Source organism: Fistularia commersonii, chromosome 24, assembly GCF_037954325.1.
Source record: "Fistularia commersonii isolate RoL2024-O1a breed Wild chromosome 24, RoL_Fcom_v1.0, whole genome shotgun sequence".
Classification (NCBI taxonomy): Eukaryota; Metazoa; Chordata; class Actinopteri; order Syngnathiformes; family Fistulariidae; genus Fistularia; species Fistularia commersonii.
Genome location: NC_141307.1, coordinates 2462095 through 2476681, shown reverse-complemented (window position 1 = coordinate 2476681; position 14587 = coordinate 2462095). Strand labels below are relative to the sequence as shown.

The 14587-nt window shown below is 43.8% G+C and overlaps 1 protein-coding gene, 1 long non-coding RNA gene and 1 other non-coding gene across 3 annotated transcripts; all 3 read left to right on the top strand.

Annotated features, from left to right (window-relative positions):
• Nucleotides 1–5: 5 nt before the first annotated feature.
• Nucleotides 6–4033, top strand: LOC147219671 (uncharacterized). Its single transcript, XR_015108004.1, has 8 exons — nucleotides 6–70; nucleotides 555–604; nucleotides 1050–1095; nucleotides 1679–1706; nucleotides 1884–1931; nucleotides 2796–2857; nucleotides 3431–3606; nucleotides 3864–4033. It is a non-coding gene; the product is annotated as an uncharacterized LOC147219671 (long non-coding RNA).
• Nucleotides 2889–3022, top strand: LOC147219672 (small nucleolar RNA SNORA18). The gene has a single exon (XR_015108199.1). It is a non-coding gene; the product is annotated as a small nucleolar RNA SNORA18 (small nucleolar RNA).
• A 2161-nt stretch (nucleotides 4034–6194) lies between the features above and the next one.
• Nucleotides 6195–14015, top strand: LOC147219670 (tapasin-like). Its single transcript, XM_086171611.1, has 8 exons — nucleotides 6195–6385; nucleotides 7000–7185; nucleotides 7593–7841; nucleotides 8740–9099; nucleotides 10178–10501; nucleotides 11469–11570; nucleotides 11652–11680; nucleotides 11773–14015. The coding sequence occupies exons 1-8, from the start codon at nucleotides 6325–6327 to the stop codon at nucleotides 11782–11784; spliced, it is 1323 nt and encodes a 440-aa protein (XP_086027737.1). The 5' UTR covers nucleotides 6195–6324; the 3' UTR covers nucleotides 11785–14015.
• The last annotated feature ends 572 nt before the right edge of the window (nucleotides 14016–14587 follow it).

Below are 14587 nucleotides of genomic sequence, written 5' to 3'. Positions count from 1 at the left end.
CCCTAGGAAGCGCCTTTTCGACTTAGCTTCTGAATCTCGGACATACGGAGCCGGAATCTGCGCAGACAAGGTAACGTGTCGACCGCGTTTGCAACCATTTCATTTTTTTACGAAATCCTCTCCCCCTCGTCTCTGTAAGTCTTAATTTATAAGACGAATACAAGTAATGTACAAATAAGCAAAAATACTATCTGCTTCCATTATGGGCACATCCTAGCTTCATTGTAGCTAATGCTAACGGCGTTTTAGCATTTTGGAAGACAAACTAAGATTGCTGGTTTACAGCAACTAGAAGGTATTTATATAGATGTTTAAATTAAGGTTAACGTTTCCCTGTAACTGGATACTAACATTTTAGTTGTGATAGTAATGTGTTTTGTGAGAAATATGAAGAGCTAGGCCCCGTCGCCACATGTTGGCTAATTGAACCATGACATTAGCAAGGAACGTCCAATTTCACCTGAATTCTGAATCCTTCAGTCACAAGATAGCTTTTCATTTTGAACATGTTGATCACTCCGAATACGCTAATCCCAGATTTTAATCCATTACAGATGGCAGAAAGTGGACCATTAGAAGTTTATCGGAAGCCTCACCGGACCAGGTTTGTAACACCAGTACTTGTGCTTGAACTCTAACCCTCAAAACTCTGGGATCCAATTTAGTGAGCCTTCTTAGTTTTGATGATTATTTTAATGATCATTTCAATTTGTATGATCAGCCCTAGGATAAACTCGGGTATCTGTAGCGCCACAGTGCAGACAGTCAGGGGTCGTCCTGCTCAGTGGGCTCATCCCTCAGCTGCAGTGGCTACAGAACATCAGGTTTTGCTTTCACCTCTGCACTGCTGGTTGCTGAACGGTGCCAATGAGGCCTGGCACATCAGACTTTCCACTCTAACTTATAGTGGAAGTAAAATCACCGAGTTGATGCTATATCCTGATATTTAACGTATAACCCAAAAGAAATGCAGTCAGCATAGAATGACTCAACACCTCGCTTTCTAACTAAGATTTGAAGTGATGCTCATCACCGAACTTGTTTTGTAGGATCGTATGCTACTTGGGATCCTGACTTGAAATGTGGAGGCAGTAGGTGAGTGTTTGACATGGACGCCAACTATAAATCCACGAAGTTGAAGGTTTTTTTCTTGAAGAATATAGTTTCCATGCGCATCCCCACCTAGTTGTAATTCAGTATTCCTACCAGAAGATGGCGCTAGTCAGCTTAAAATGTTTGTTCTTGCCCTTAAAGTGATTGAGTTTTGCTTTATTGATTGCTTCAGTGAAATATGTTCTCTTCCAAGTCCAGATAGTGTTTCCCCAGAATATTAAATTTTAATGAAACCGTGTAGACATTGGCAGTAATTGCTCCCAACATTGGACTTGGACGCCTGCAGTGTCTTGGGGAGAAATTACTGCTTCGTTAAGACTTTTAATGGGGTCCAACAAATGAAAATGATTGAGGCCTTTGAGAATAGATGAGAAGTGTGTCGCGTTTGCACAGTATCAACTCCGGTCCTGCAAAGTGGACTGTGGGTTCCTATGGTGCAAAGAGGAATGACTTCTCTTGCAACCCACTGCAGTCAATTCTCTGCTGCAGTGTTACTTATGAGAAACGACAGGCACTTTGACAAGCTAATATTAGCCGAGGATCTAACCGGTCTTCTTCGTGGCAGGTGCAGAACTGACCCGGAGGCGTGCAGTGTAAGTTCATCCCACTCAAAACATCCACTCTTGACACGGTGTTTATGATGATTGGCTAAATTTGTTCAACTGCTCTGAGCAATGAGTGATAGCTGCCCCTCTGAACGGCACGCGGCTCTGACTGAGCATTGCGGTTGCTTCTCACAAAATGCTCACCTTTATTTGCCTCCGCCCCAGGTCTCCCATGTTGAGAGTGCTCCGTGATGTCCAATGGTTCGCAATCAGGTCAGTATTGACCCGGGACGGACAGTCATTCCGACAGCACTGCGTGGTATCTGCAACCTGCTGCTCTCAGCTGGATTGTTCAAAAGCCAGTGCGAGAATAAGTCAACACCAGGCATCGTTGGTCTCCTTCCCACATGTGTTTGGAGTCCTGGTAGATGTGTTGGAACACCGGGTTGTCTTCCTGGAGTTGGATGGCTTGACGTTCTGCTCAGAGACCCGTATCTGTTGCCTTCTTGGGATTCATTCAGGATGTCTGCTACGCCTCATCCTGCATTCTATGTCACTCAAAGCGGGAACTGTTGCTTTTGATGGCCGGAGACATCTGATCTCCACGTACAGATGACGAAGACATTGGCAGACATTAGATATGTAGTAATTTCCAAATTTAAACCTAGGCCCGAAAAAGACCTGAGAAGATCTGGTGTCAAACCCTGTTTTACCTGCCTGGACTTCCATGATTCAGCTGCCATCTGTGCCACATGGGAGGGTCCGTTAGAACTGGGTCATGCAAAATTACTGCCACCCACCCCCCCCAAGACAGATCTAGGTTAATTTTATTATTAGTAAACGCTCCCCTTTGGATCTAAAGTAGGAAACATGTTTTAAAAATAAAGGTCTCTGTGAGACCTATCGTAAATGTTGCCGCACAAGCCATGTTTGTGTTGCGAAATAGAATGCTTTAACCTTTGAACATTACCGTGACAGCGAGCCATTTCAAAAGTTAATTTTCTAAGTTGTAGAGATTCGAGCAGGAAAATCCTGACCTGCAGCAACACAATTCATCTCCTATAATTGCTGACTTGTGTTTGAATATTCAGGTTTCCTGAACCTGCTTTCACACTTAATATCATCTCTGTTCCCCAGGCTTCTGCTGCTGCAGAACAGAATACAACCCGTCGGTCCTGTGCAGGGATTCAGCTCCAGAGGTGAGCTGAAAAACAAAACAAGGCATTCTGTATTGAGGTCTATCCCGACGGAGCCTCTTCTGTAGGCTCATGTCGTTGGAAACGCCTCAGAGATTGAATCTGTAGTCGCTTTTACCCACGTGTTCCCTCCCCTGAGCGCTGTTGGGTTATTTCTGCAGAACATTGCAACGCCGCAGCCATGCTCGCCCCTCCAGTCTCACAATCTAGCCTTGTTCTGATCAAGTGATTTGTGTGTCTGCCCGCTTTTCAGTCATGTCCACGTTAGCCATGTACTTTGCATCCCAGATGAACGTTATTTGTTAGTTTCACACTTTTTTAGTGTTCTTAATAAACTAACATTGGCTCTTGAACTGAAAATTGATGTTTAGGGAAAAATATGGAGTAGGTGCTCTTGAATGTAGAGCAGTAGTATTTATGAGACTTTCGCCGCTGCTGCTTAGTGAAGCAGGTCTTATGGCGTGTCTTGAGTCTTGGGATATTTGAAGCTTCTGGATCACAAGCTATTCATTTGATGTAAAATCCGGTCCGACAACAGTTGCATTTTCCTCATTGGAATCTTTATGTTTCCCCCAGATCCCTGCTCCCGCTGAGAGACGTGACCCTCGGCTGAAACACCAGCAGAAGCTGCTCTAGTATTGTAGTGACTGTTTTTCACCAGTTGCTCGGACTAGAATTACCTGCTTTTGGAGCTCAAGTAGAGCCGGGTCGTCTGTGGAAGCACAGATGGATGGAGCGTCTGCATTGTCCCAGTGAGTTTGTTGAACCCCCCCTCTGACGTGTTTGGTCATATACCAAGGCTCTCAGGCCCGCCCGTTCCTGACTTGCTGTGGACTTGACCAAAAAATAAAAACCATCCCAGCAGGCTTCTGCAGCATTCTGCTCAGAACGCCTGCAGGGAACACAACCTTTTAATTCTATGGTGGCTTGGAGTGAACAAAAGGTCTGAGTGCAGTCCATCTAATTCTGCCAAACATTAAACCTTCTTTTTTTTTTCTCCCCCCTTCAGGTGCTGCACCATTTGTTGATGTCTTCCCAGTCGCCCCCAATTCATAGATTCCAGACAATAGATTACCATTTTCATCACACTTGTAACCTCTAGAAGGAAAAAGTGTTTTCATTAGCTCGATTTGCGGTCAAGAAACTCCCTCGTGGATAAGAAATAAAAATAAATGGCCATGCACTGTGTGTTTATTTTTTGTAAACTCCCTCAGGCTCGGAGACACTTAATTGTGGGTTCAAAAAAAAAAAATCAACCCATAATTAGAGGTTCTCCTCAGCAAAAATTTAAATATAAAAGGAAACTTGTTGAGTACCGAAAGCTGTCTATGCAGGGAGAAAATCTCCAAAGAAGGACGCTTCAATTCAGGCTTTTCAGAAACCAGTTTCTTTCACTGCCAGGGATGTTAATCTTGGGAGGAGTTTGTCTCGCTGCAGAACTTTGGGGCCTCTAAAGGTCACAGGTCTCCTATCGCTGAGCTGCACTTTTATCTGTATTTGCTTTACATAAATAGAATTGACACGTCTAGAGGGTTGTATTTTAACAGGGTGAGATAGGATTTCAAACATCTGTCTGGCTTTCAGTTGCAAGAGTGTCTGTTCATCACACTTTATGGGGGAGACGTTTTCTCAGTGTTGAAGACCGTAGACCCACAATTAAAGGGAGCCAGTCAAACATCTCTCTGTGGAGGTCTCTCACCAGACTTCTCATAGAGGACTTATCCGACGGCGAGCAGAGCAACAGCAATCAGTGCGACGATGATGCTGGTCTTTTCTGTCAAGCAAAACATAAGTCACCATCTGCACACATTACCCTGACACACACAGGATAAGTCTATCTTTCACTGGCTGGGGTTGTTGATAACCTGTTAAGTTTGACTGATCCTGACTTGAATTCTTCAGCATGAAGATAAAGCACAAGTGACGACAGAAACGGGAGCTTTGGCTCTAAATGTCTAGACTTTCCCACCTTCATAACCTGTGAGTCCAGTCTCACCGTTGCTCCTGATGACGTCTCTGTCCAAGACAGTAACCACGACCAATAAGAATTCAGATTGGGCGTTGACGTCTTGGGTCACCAGGCAAATTGAAACGCAGCGGCCCGAAGCGATAGTAGGAAAATTGCGCAGTTTTTTCCATTTAATGAGGCGATTTCATGACAAATAGGATTCATTTCCAGTTTACCGGCTGTCTATTGTTCCAAAGTCATCGTAACTTTTAAAACTTAAATAACGTTCTGTCAGGAATCGGATTGATTTTCTGGGGGATTACAATTCTTACAATATTACAAGGAGTTTGTGGCGCTGCAGTGAAACTAGTCTTGTTCTCCTGCTCTTTATCAAAATATCCAAAAATCACCGTCAAACATGAAAACCGAGCGAGTTTCCAGAGACGGGGCCAAAGGCTGGTGCAGTGCGCCTCTCAGTGGAACTGCAGGAGTCCCAACATTGTCACAGCAATATTACAGGGTAATAGTGTGCAAATAGTTATTATGGAAAATAATATGCAAATAAAATATAAACAATCAAAAACAAAATAGGAAAATAAATAAAAGCAAATTCCTTGTGCAGTGAATGGTTGCAGAAATAACTATGGTAGAAATGGATTGTAAAATGAAATGATAATGAGTAAGGTATCCTTGACAATGTGTAGATATGGTATACAAAGAGGCCAGCAAGCAGCATCAACACATACTCAAAAAATATACATACAAGTATCACACAGGTTAGGGTGGCAAAAAAAGCAACACATGCACACTTTGTCAAGAATTCTTGTTGTCCCTCTGTGGTTGTCCCTCCTACCTTCATCCACCATCTCCAATATTCCAATAAATACTGCCAGATGCATCGAGTGTTGATGAGGAAATGCCTCCTTGTTGAAGTAAAAGGCAATGCACACAAAAAAATGTAGAAATCACCTATTCTCTTCTAATATTTAAAGGGTTGCTGTTAAAAACACTGAGATGGTCTGGAGATGGTCTGGTCACGTACAGAGGCAGGATGGTGAATATATTGGTAGACGGATGCTGGAAATGTAGCTGCCAGGCAGGAGGTCTAGAGGAAGACCAAAGAGAACATTTATGGACGAAGTGAGAGACGATATGAAGTTAGTTGATGTGAGAGAGGAGATTGCAGAGAATAGGGTGAGATGGAAAGGTGAAAGGAGAAAAAGAGGAATTTTGTTTTTCTCATGCCTCAGCAATCAGGGGGTCACCCAGCCTCTAAATCTACCACCCCAAACAGCTTTTTGGGGAAAATGTTTTAAAATCCTGACACCTTTCACGCCCCCCCTCGACAATACCGGAAATTGGTATCTCTAACTTCCGGTAATGTAGGCTACCTTGACACAATGACAGCGAAAGCGAAAGCAGATATTTGGAGTTATTCGTTGGTACACGGACATCGAAGCGTGTCAGTTCAAGCGAAGGTAGCAGACTTTTAGGTCACGAAATAAGAAAACTGAAAATAAAAATGAAGAACTTGTCGACCATTTACAAACTCTCCCTGGTCGCCATCACCTGCCTCGCTCACGGTAAGTTTTGCATCCGTACAAGTGTCGAACGAGTTGCCCGAATGGTACTCCGTCCGGGAAAAAGCTAATTTCCGGTAACAACGTTAAATTTCATTTTGCTTGTAAGATATTTGATTTATTCGGTGCCGATGTTGCAAGCGACGACGTCACAACGTATTTGACGAGATAAAATTTCACCGTTAACCTCCTTGACCATTTAAAACACATATTTGTGAAATTCGGGATGTTCTGAAGGGAGTTTCGCCCGCTCGATTGTGACCGTGTATCGGGTAACCTAGCCTCTTTCACTTTTTTGCAGTGTTTCGTCAAGATTTGCATTTTATTGTAAACCCATTGTCCTGTGAAATAAAATAATAAAATAACTTTCTGAAGGCGTTTTTTTGTCGTGTAACTGGGATCATACTTTTAGTTTTGTTTTCTATTGCTTTCGCTTTCTTTTCTTCTATGTGGAGTAAGGCATATCAAACAAGCTGGCCGTATCCAAATTGTTCTTGGCAGATGATTGTTTGAAATTGAAAGTGTAAAAATGACAGTTATTAGCTTTAAATGGAAAGAAATATCGCCCCCCCCCCTTCCATAGGTCTGTGATGAATGCTATAAATTGTTTTTTTCAGCCTGCAGCTGCAGCTGTCCCCTGCTGGAGTGCTGGTTTGTGCAGGAGAAAGCGGGTCAAGGAAGAGGGATGGCGACTTCCACCAGCCAGGAAAAGTCCCTGCTTCACATCAGGACAGATCCTCGCCATGAAGATGCTCGCCGTGCTCCCTCCGACATCAACCCCGACAGGGTTTATGTTGTTAACGGTTCGTCCCACAGGATTACTAGAATGAACACGACTGTACCGTCACCTTCAACGCTTAGAGAACAGACAGTGCTTTCCCTAAATCCAAACTCTACTTCTAAAAACGAAAAATTCAAGTTTCCTTGAACGATGATTCAAGAAAGATAAAATACTTGTCATGGGATGAATGTTTTTTTCTTAGCATAAATTCTCTATTGTTTTCTCTCGTGGGTTCAAAGACAAGGGATTTTAAGATTTGAGTTGAAGTCAAAAACAAATGATAAAATTAAGAATTTATCTAAAGGATTTCAGACGGTTGTATTTGTTTGATTTATGAATGACTAATTTCCTTTGATTTCAAATTAGCCAGGAATTACCTGTAAAATGTGCAAAAATCCCCATCCACCCCCAACTCTCCTCTGTTTGCAGATGCGGCCGCGACCCTCTGCCAGCGTGCCTTCAGCCCTCCCAGCGGTTCTATCGTGAAGCCAGAATGCGAGATCAACCCCTTCCTGCCGCAGCCGTCCTCCCTCTCGTGGGTCGCGCCGCTCACAGAACCGGCCTTCAGCCCCGTTTACCTGCAAGCCGATTGGTTCGCGGCCACCGTTCACGGCTACGACGGCCAGCTGGGCGTCTCCACCATCACACGGGCTCCCACCGGAAGCAAAGAGCACGATGGTAAAGATCACTGCACCCGTCAGTCAGATGGAAAACAAAAGCAGAAGGGCAGGGATGTGCAGCTGCGCATCCTAGGACCGGGACCTTGGACTGAGTCGCAGCGCATCTCGGCCGTCAAGGATTCAAGGCTGTCGGTGTCGTTACACAGACCGCAGTGAAATATAAAGATAGCAACTCTCAGGTCCCCTGGAATCAAAACAGACAAAAAATAGATTTAAAAAGCAGGATCCGACACAACAATTCGAGAGCAGCGTGTCTTGGTTCGAGAGATAAGACAGAAAATATAAGACCAACACTATTAAAAAAATATAAATAACAACAAGGAGGATAAATTGATAAATATGTAGAAAGAAAAAAGTCAAACGTAAAGAACTGAAAAGTGGGGGAAAAAAAGGTTTTTTGCACTGTACTGTATGTTATAGATGTTAAGTTGGTAATCTTATTTCAGTCTTTTCCCAGTCTTGGACTTACAACATTATCAAACATGTCGGATGAAATCACCGGTTTTTCAATCTTAACGTCGAGGCAACACAATCAACAACCAACAGATGAGCTCGAACAAAAACAGGAAACGCGGCAGGCAAACAATCACCAGAACCGTATCGGCGGCAGAGACGGTATTTGAATATGAAGCGTCCAGAAAGAGGACGGACGGTGCAGCTCGACGATGTGGACTCTCCAACATGTCGCCGCCGAGTGGAGAAGGGATGGATTGAAATAGCAAAGGCTCTGCAAATACCAATAACTGCTGAGAGAATCTAGTTGGAGTCTTGGAAATAGTGACCCTGGCCGAAAACAAACTTTTGGTGCCATTTTTGTGTCCCTCTCTTCGATAGATTTACTGAGTCCGGAATGTTTTGCAGCTTTTGTAAATCCGCCTGTGTTTGTCTCCCCGCAGTGATTCTCAGCGTGACCAGTAGAACCATCTCAGTGCAGGCCAGACTCGGGGAAGAGGTTCTGCTGGACTGCGGCTTCTGGGCCGACGCCGCTTCTCCTCTTCACGGGTCGGGCTTCGCGGTGGAGTGGCGCTACCAGTTCAGAGGCAGCGGCCACCTGATTGTGGCTTACGATAGCAAGACGGACCGGCTGTTTGACTTCCAAGAGGAAGACGCGGAGCTGGACATCGAAGGTTTACACGAGAGCCGGAACGCATCCCTGGTTCTGAAGGAAGCCAAAGTGCATCACTCCGGGATGTACATCTGCTCGGTGTATCTGCCCTTCCTGCTGGCTCAGGTGACGCTGAACCTGGAGGTTGTGGGTGAGGAACTTTATGGATTGTGATTTAATCATTGAGATGTTTTTCTTTTACTCTGCAAAAGAAGCTCTTCCATCGCTTGGTATATATCATATTGTTCGCTTAATCGCATGGAGCACGTTTTTCACAGGCCCGCAACTAGCTAAAGCTATTCCTCTTCCGAATCTTATGTCCAAATCAATGAAACTGAAGTTACAATGTGGTTTAATTTGCTCTCGCACAGCAGTGAAGTACCGGAAAATGATTTGATCGGGTTCACTCGTCGGCTTAACGGGGAACATTTTGTTTTAGAGGGTAACGTATTTTGCGGAGCATAAGACGCACCGCGTTCTAAGGCGCGATATCAGTGAACGGGTCTATTTTCATATATAAGGCGCACTGTGTTATAAAGCACAATATGAATGGACGGCGTGACTGATAGCTGTGAGTTTGAATTCTGCATGTCTCTTAACAGGTGCCATTTTTGGCAAATGTACAGTAATATCATGTTGAAGCACAGGACGTACCGCTATTACAAAAAGTGGCGGAGGGAATCTTACTACGTACTGTTCTCTGATTGGTTGATGGTTGCCAGCGATAGCGGACACCTGAAGGTAGCGTGAGGTTGGAACATCGTTTCATTCCAGCACCACATAATTACTGATTTAATGTTGTCTGACATTGTAACCCATATTCAACCAAGGACAGAGTTTAATACGACGTCCCTTGTCAGGCGGGAACGGTCCGACGATCAATCAAGCGGAGCGGTTTGGTCGCTTACCAAAGTAGCACTAAAATATTTTGACAGATGTTTGAGCGCAGTATGACACATAAAATTGGTTGGAGGTCAGTAAACACAACAAGAGTTCATACAGAGTTCATTATAAGGCGCGCAACCGATTTTTGCGCCTTATATTGCGAAAAAAATAGTAATGCTTCACAGTGGAATGTGGAATTCTAAAAATTTGCAGCAACCAAATTGTTGCATGCAGGAAACAGAAACTGTCGAAATCCTTTTTCATTCTCGATTGGTTAATCTAGTTGGTCGTTCACATGGCGAGCTTTGTATTAAATCTCTCCCGCTGTTTTTCCTCCTGGCCAGAACCTCCTTCCCTGTCCATCCATCCCTCCCCTCTGCCGCTCACCGTTCCCGGCCAGAGTCTGACCGTCTACTGCAAGGCCTCCCGGTTCGCTCCTCACTCGCTGGAGTTCAGCTGGGAATTCGAGGGCCCCGATGGAAAGTCCCGGTCGCTGGGACCCGGCAGCGTCACGGGCCACCGGCAGGCCTCGGACGGCACCTTCAGCCAGACGACCCGACTGGACCTGGACACCTCCGGCCTGGATTTGGTCGCGGGAGGGCAGCTCATCTGCGGAGCCTCGCACCTCGGAGGCTCGCAACAGGCCAGAGTCGCGCTCAACGTGATCGGTAATGTCCAGACGGACTCTGTCCTTAGAGCAGGGCTGTCAAACTCATTTTCAGCGAGGGCCACATCAGCAAAATGGTTGTCCTCTAAGGGCCACGTTTAACAGCAACAGTATAAATGTAACTAAATTATTGTTAAATAAATGTAGCTACTCCGTCGTGTTAAATAACTCTGAATTTATCACTCATTCAAATCCAAAATATTACATATGCATTTGCGTAGATGTAAAATAATGACCTTTGCTACTTGCTTAGTTCCAAAGCTAGCTTTCACTGCTGCAGTGTTTTGGTGAACACATTCTGCCGCCATCCTAGTTTGGCTTTTAATTTTTGGAAAATTTGTTGTTTTTCTAGAAAGCTAACTTTAGCCTACTTTGCTCCGCGTTCGGTGTTTAAAATGCCGACGTAGATTTGACTCTTTGACGACCGACGCCGCCTCGTAACGCAAAAGACAAACCGCTTTTTCTCCTTGAAGCACAATCAAGTATTGGCCTTCCCACCGTTCTTGAAACAGCCTTCCATCTGCAACTTTTCTCTTCCTGGACATTCTCAATTCCAGGTGTTAAAAATAGCATTGATATGGATTCACTGCGATCTAATGGCGGGATGCCGTCACGTCACGGCATTAATTGTGTGAAATGTAGCTTATGGTCAATGCATGTGTTTGACTTATTTATTTCTAAACAATCAGACCTCATAAGACATTCTCGCGCCACACAAAATGACGTAGCGGGCCACATTTGGCCCTCAGGCCGTGAATTTTACACTTGTGCCTTTGAGAAATGAACCGTCGTATCATAATAAACCTGAAAACTTTAATGGCGAACTGAGTTCAAGACTACTTTCTGATGCACCAGCGTGGAGGCTGAACAGCCGCCGGCAGCAGGGAGGAAGATCATTCAGCCTGAAACCGCTCGGTTTCCGCTCGATGTTGTCGATTTGGATCCTGAACTGCCCTCTTGGTCCTCAGGGCTGAGCGTTCCATCCGTGGAGGACTCCATGGCGATGGTGGGCGTCGCGCTCGCGCTCTACGGCCTCATCAAGTTTGTCTGCTGGACATTCCCCTGCTCAGGTAACGACGTCTGTTTCACACCGGAAACATCTATAGACGACTTGAAATGAAATATATTAATCCCTGTGTATTTTTACGCAGGTGCAGGGACGGTTGAAATGAACAATAAGGTACCAGAATGTTTTCAAATACGATGTTTGCACGTACTTTTTTACTTTGAGCATGATTTTGCATGACGTCCCTTTTTTTTTCCCCATTTCAGAAAGACAAGTAAAGAAGACGGGTGAAGGAAAGTTGCTTTTTTTTTTTGGCGGTGTGCAGAAGGATTCCCACACTTGTGAACATAGTCGTGGAACTGAACTCAAAGCGAACATGGAGGTGGAAAATGTCAAATTTGCAAATTTTTTTTTTTCTTTTTGCCTCTTCTCACAGCTGTAGGCTTCTCCAGGTACTTGCATGTACACACTGGAACTGCAAATGGTCAAATAAGTACTTAACTATTCTGTTGTTCTGCTGAAATGGCCATATGTCACGATTCCACTTCGAAGATGATTTGAGAAAGGTCAATTTTAATTCGTTTTTTAATGTGAAATCACTTAATCTTATCAAAAATTCAGCTCGATTTGATATTAAGGATCATTTTAGATGTAAAAAAAAATCAGTGTAAGTAGAATACAGGCAGGTACATTTGAGGTTCATATGGATTGGTAGATTATTGATCGTATCAGAAGGGCTACCAATTGGGCCCAGAAGTTGATGCGACCACTGAAGGGTGCAGCTGAAAGGCGATCGGAATAGCTATTGATTCGGATCAATGACTTTAGTCCACCTGTAGTTGCCACTGAATGATGGCTCAGCAGCTTGAAAGGCTCAAGGAGGGATTTACGAAATAATCTTGTTTTACACACGTGAAATACACCTGAACGTATGGACGTTCTGAGCGTTGCTGCCCTCGAGGAGCATCGTCAAGTTTAGTTTTTCACGTTTTGATTGGTCGCTGTCACCCCGCTGTGCAAGTTTTCCCAAAATGTTTTTTGATTGTTTTGCTGTAAGATGGTTCTGTTTTACAGCAAGTTTGAAAAAAAAACATTTTCTGTGTTGTGTTTTTTTTTCCTGTTTTAAGGTGTTGATGCACGTGTTGAATGGTAAGTGGATTAGAAGAAATTCAATGCAATTAGATCAATTAAAAAGGCTGCGTATGTAAATACATAATGAAGGTATTAAGATACCCCTGAAGGTACAATTTAAGTGACAATAACAAAATGTTGGATCAAACGTGGACAGCCCATGTAGGTGTTGCTTTAGCAAGTTCACAAATTAAAACATGAAGGGTTTCACAAAGATCACAAAAGGAATGATGAGAAATCAAACAGGCTTTGCTTTATTTCCCTTCAAAAGCAGGTGAAGAAATTGATTCTAGTAATTGTTATTTCTATGTAATGTGCGGGATTCATATAGAATCGGTCAAACCAAAAACCTAAGGGTTGAAGTAAGAGGCTTTTTCTGCACTGATAATTTTATTTTTGTCTCTGAGGGAAAAAAAATCATTTTTACTTCAAGTGCAAAATGAAATTACTTGCTAAAAAATGTTTATCCATATTTTTTTTCAGAGTTATTTAGTTTTTTCCCCATGTTTTTTGGTGACAATCACACATGCAATTCTAAGAATGGCCACCAGGGGGCGCTAGAGCTGCCACGGGAGGGGTTTAAAAATTAATTCTGGTGTTTCACCGCTAGATGGCGCTGTCGTCACGCCAATGACCATCAGCCGCCGCTCCCGGCAGCGTCTAAACTCCATTCATTGTCCGCAGCCTGTAAACAAGGATATTAAAATGTGACTGGCTTTCAGATGATAATGTGCTGCTTACGGCTTCCGCTGTGATTCACCAGGAAAAAAAACAAAACAAAGAACCAAACCCTGCAACCTGTTCCAAAAATAAACTGCGGATGGATTTGACCCCTGTGTGAAAAACAGATACATTCATGCAATGGAATGGTTTTAGGGTGTTGAATAAGAAACCGTTAGAGAATGTGTGGCATCGAAGGGGGAAGAAAAAGAGATCATCTGTTTTACGTGCTCCTATCGAAGCTGTCTCACATTAGGATGTACAAAATTTTGAGCGGATGATAAATAATTTAAGTTTTTCAATGTGCAAAGTAGGTCAGAAAGTCCACAGGCATCACGGTGGCTTCGGCTTCATTGTGGCTTCGCTCCCTGTGACGATGGAGAAACAATTTTCGACTGGCCTCTCAACTTCTTTCCTTTAAAAATCGCCTCCATGACAAAGTGTCAGTGTGGAATAAATCTGCAAATCGTGGGTGCACCATTCTTCTGTATATGACACCAAAGATTAAATAAATCACACCATATGGAAATGAATTAAGATTGGAATGCCTTTTGACCATAAATTGGTGTTTCTCTGTATTTTCCCGAGTGAACATTCCTGTTTATTTGCTCCCTCAGTTGTGCATTGCAGCAAAATAAATATGAAAATGGGTGTTTGACAGGTCTCTGCTCATGTCCATTGTTTTTAAAAATAAGAAGATCAGGTTTTGCGGCCAGCGTTTTGCTGATGTCACCATGTAAGCGGTCAGACTCGCACATCCTTTCCTCCGAGGTGACTCCTTATGTGCAACTACGGTCTCCTGTTTTCTGTGGTTTTTGAAAAGTGCAACATAGGTGGAGAACATTTAACATTTGTCAGAATGCCTTTTTATAAGGCTTTCAAAACGATGTCTATATTCTTTTTTCTTTGTTGTTGTTGTTGTTGTTGTTGCGAGCATCTTGCTCATATATCTATCATTTTGTTTCATCTCTTTCCTGCGAGTAAAGCATTCTGTTTCTTTCTCACGTTTACGTGTGTTAAAGTCACTTAGTCTGTCGCACCGCTACAAAAAACTGTTAGAGGGAGGGAAAACCAAAACTCGACTCAAGTGCGGATGCAGATTCTTCGATTAGCCGTCATTTGGGAACGTGCCCGGCCCGTATGTTTCCCCGCGGATGCTTCTGCACATGTGAGGTTATCTGGGCCGGGGTCTCTCCCTCTACCCTGCATCAGGACCAGGCAAGTCGAGCA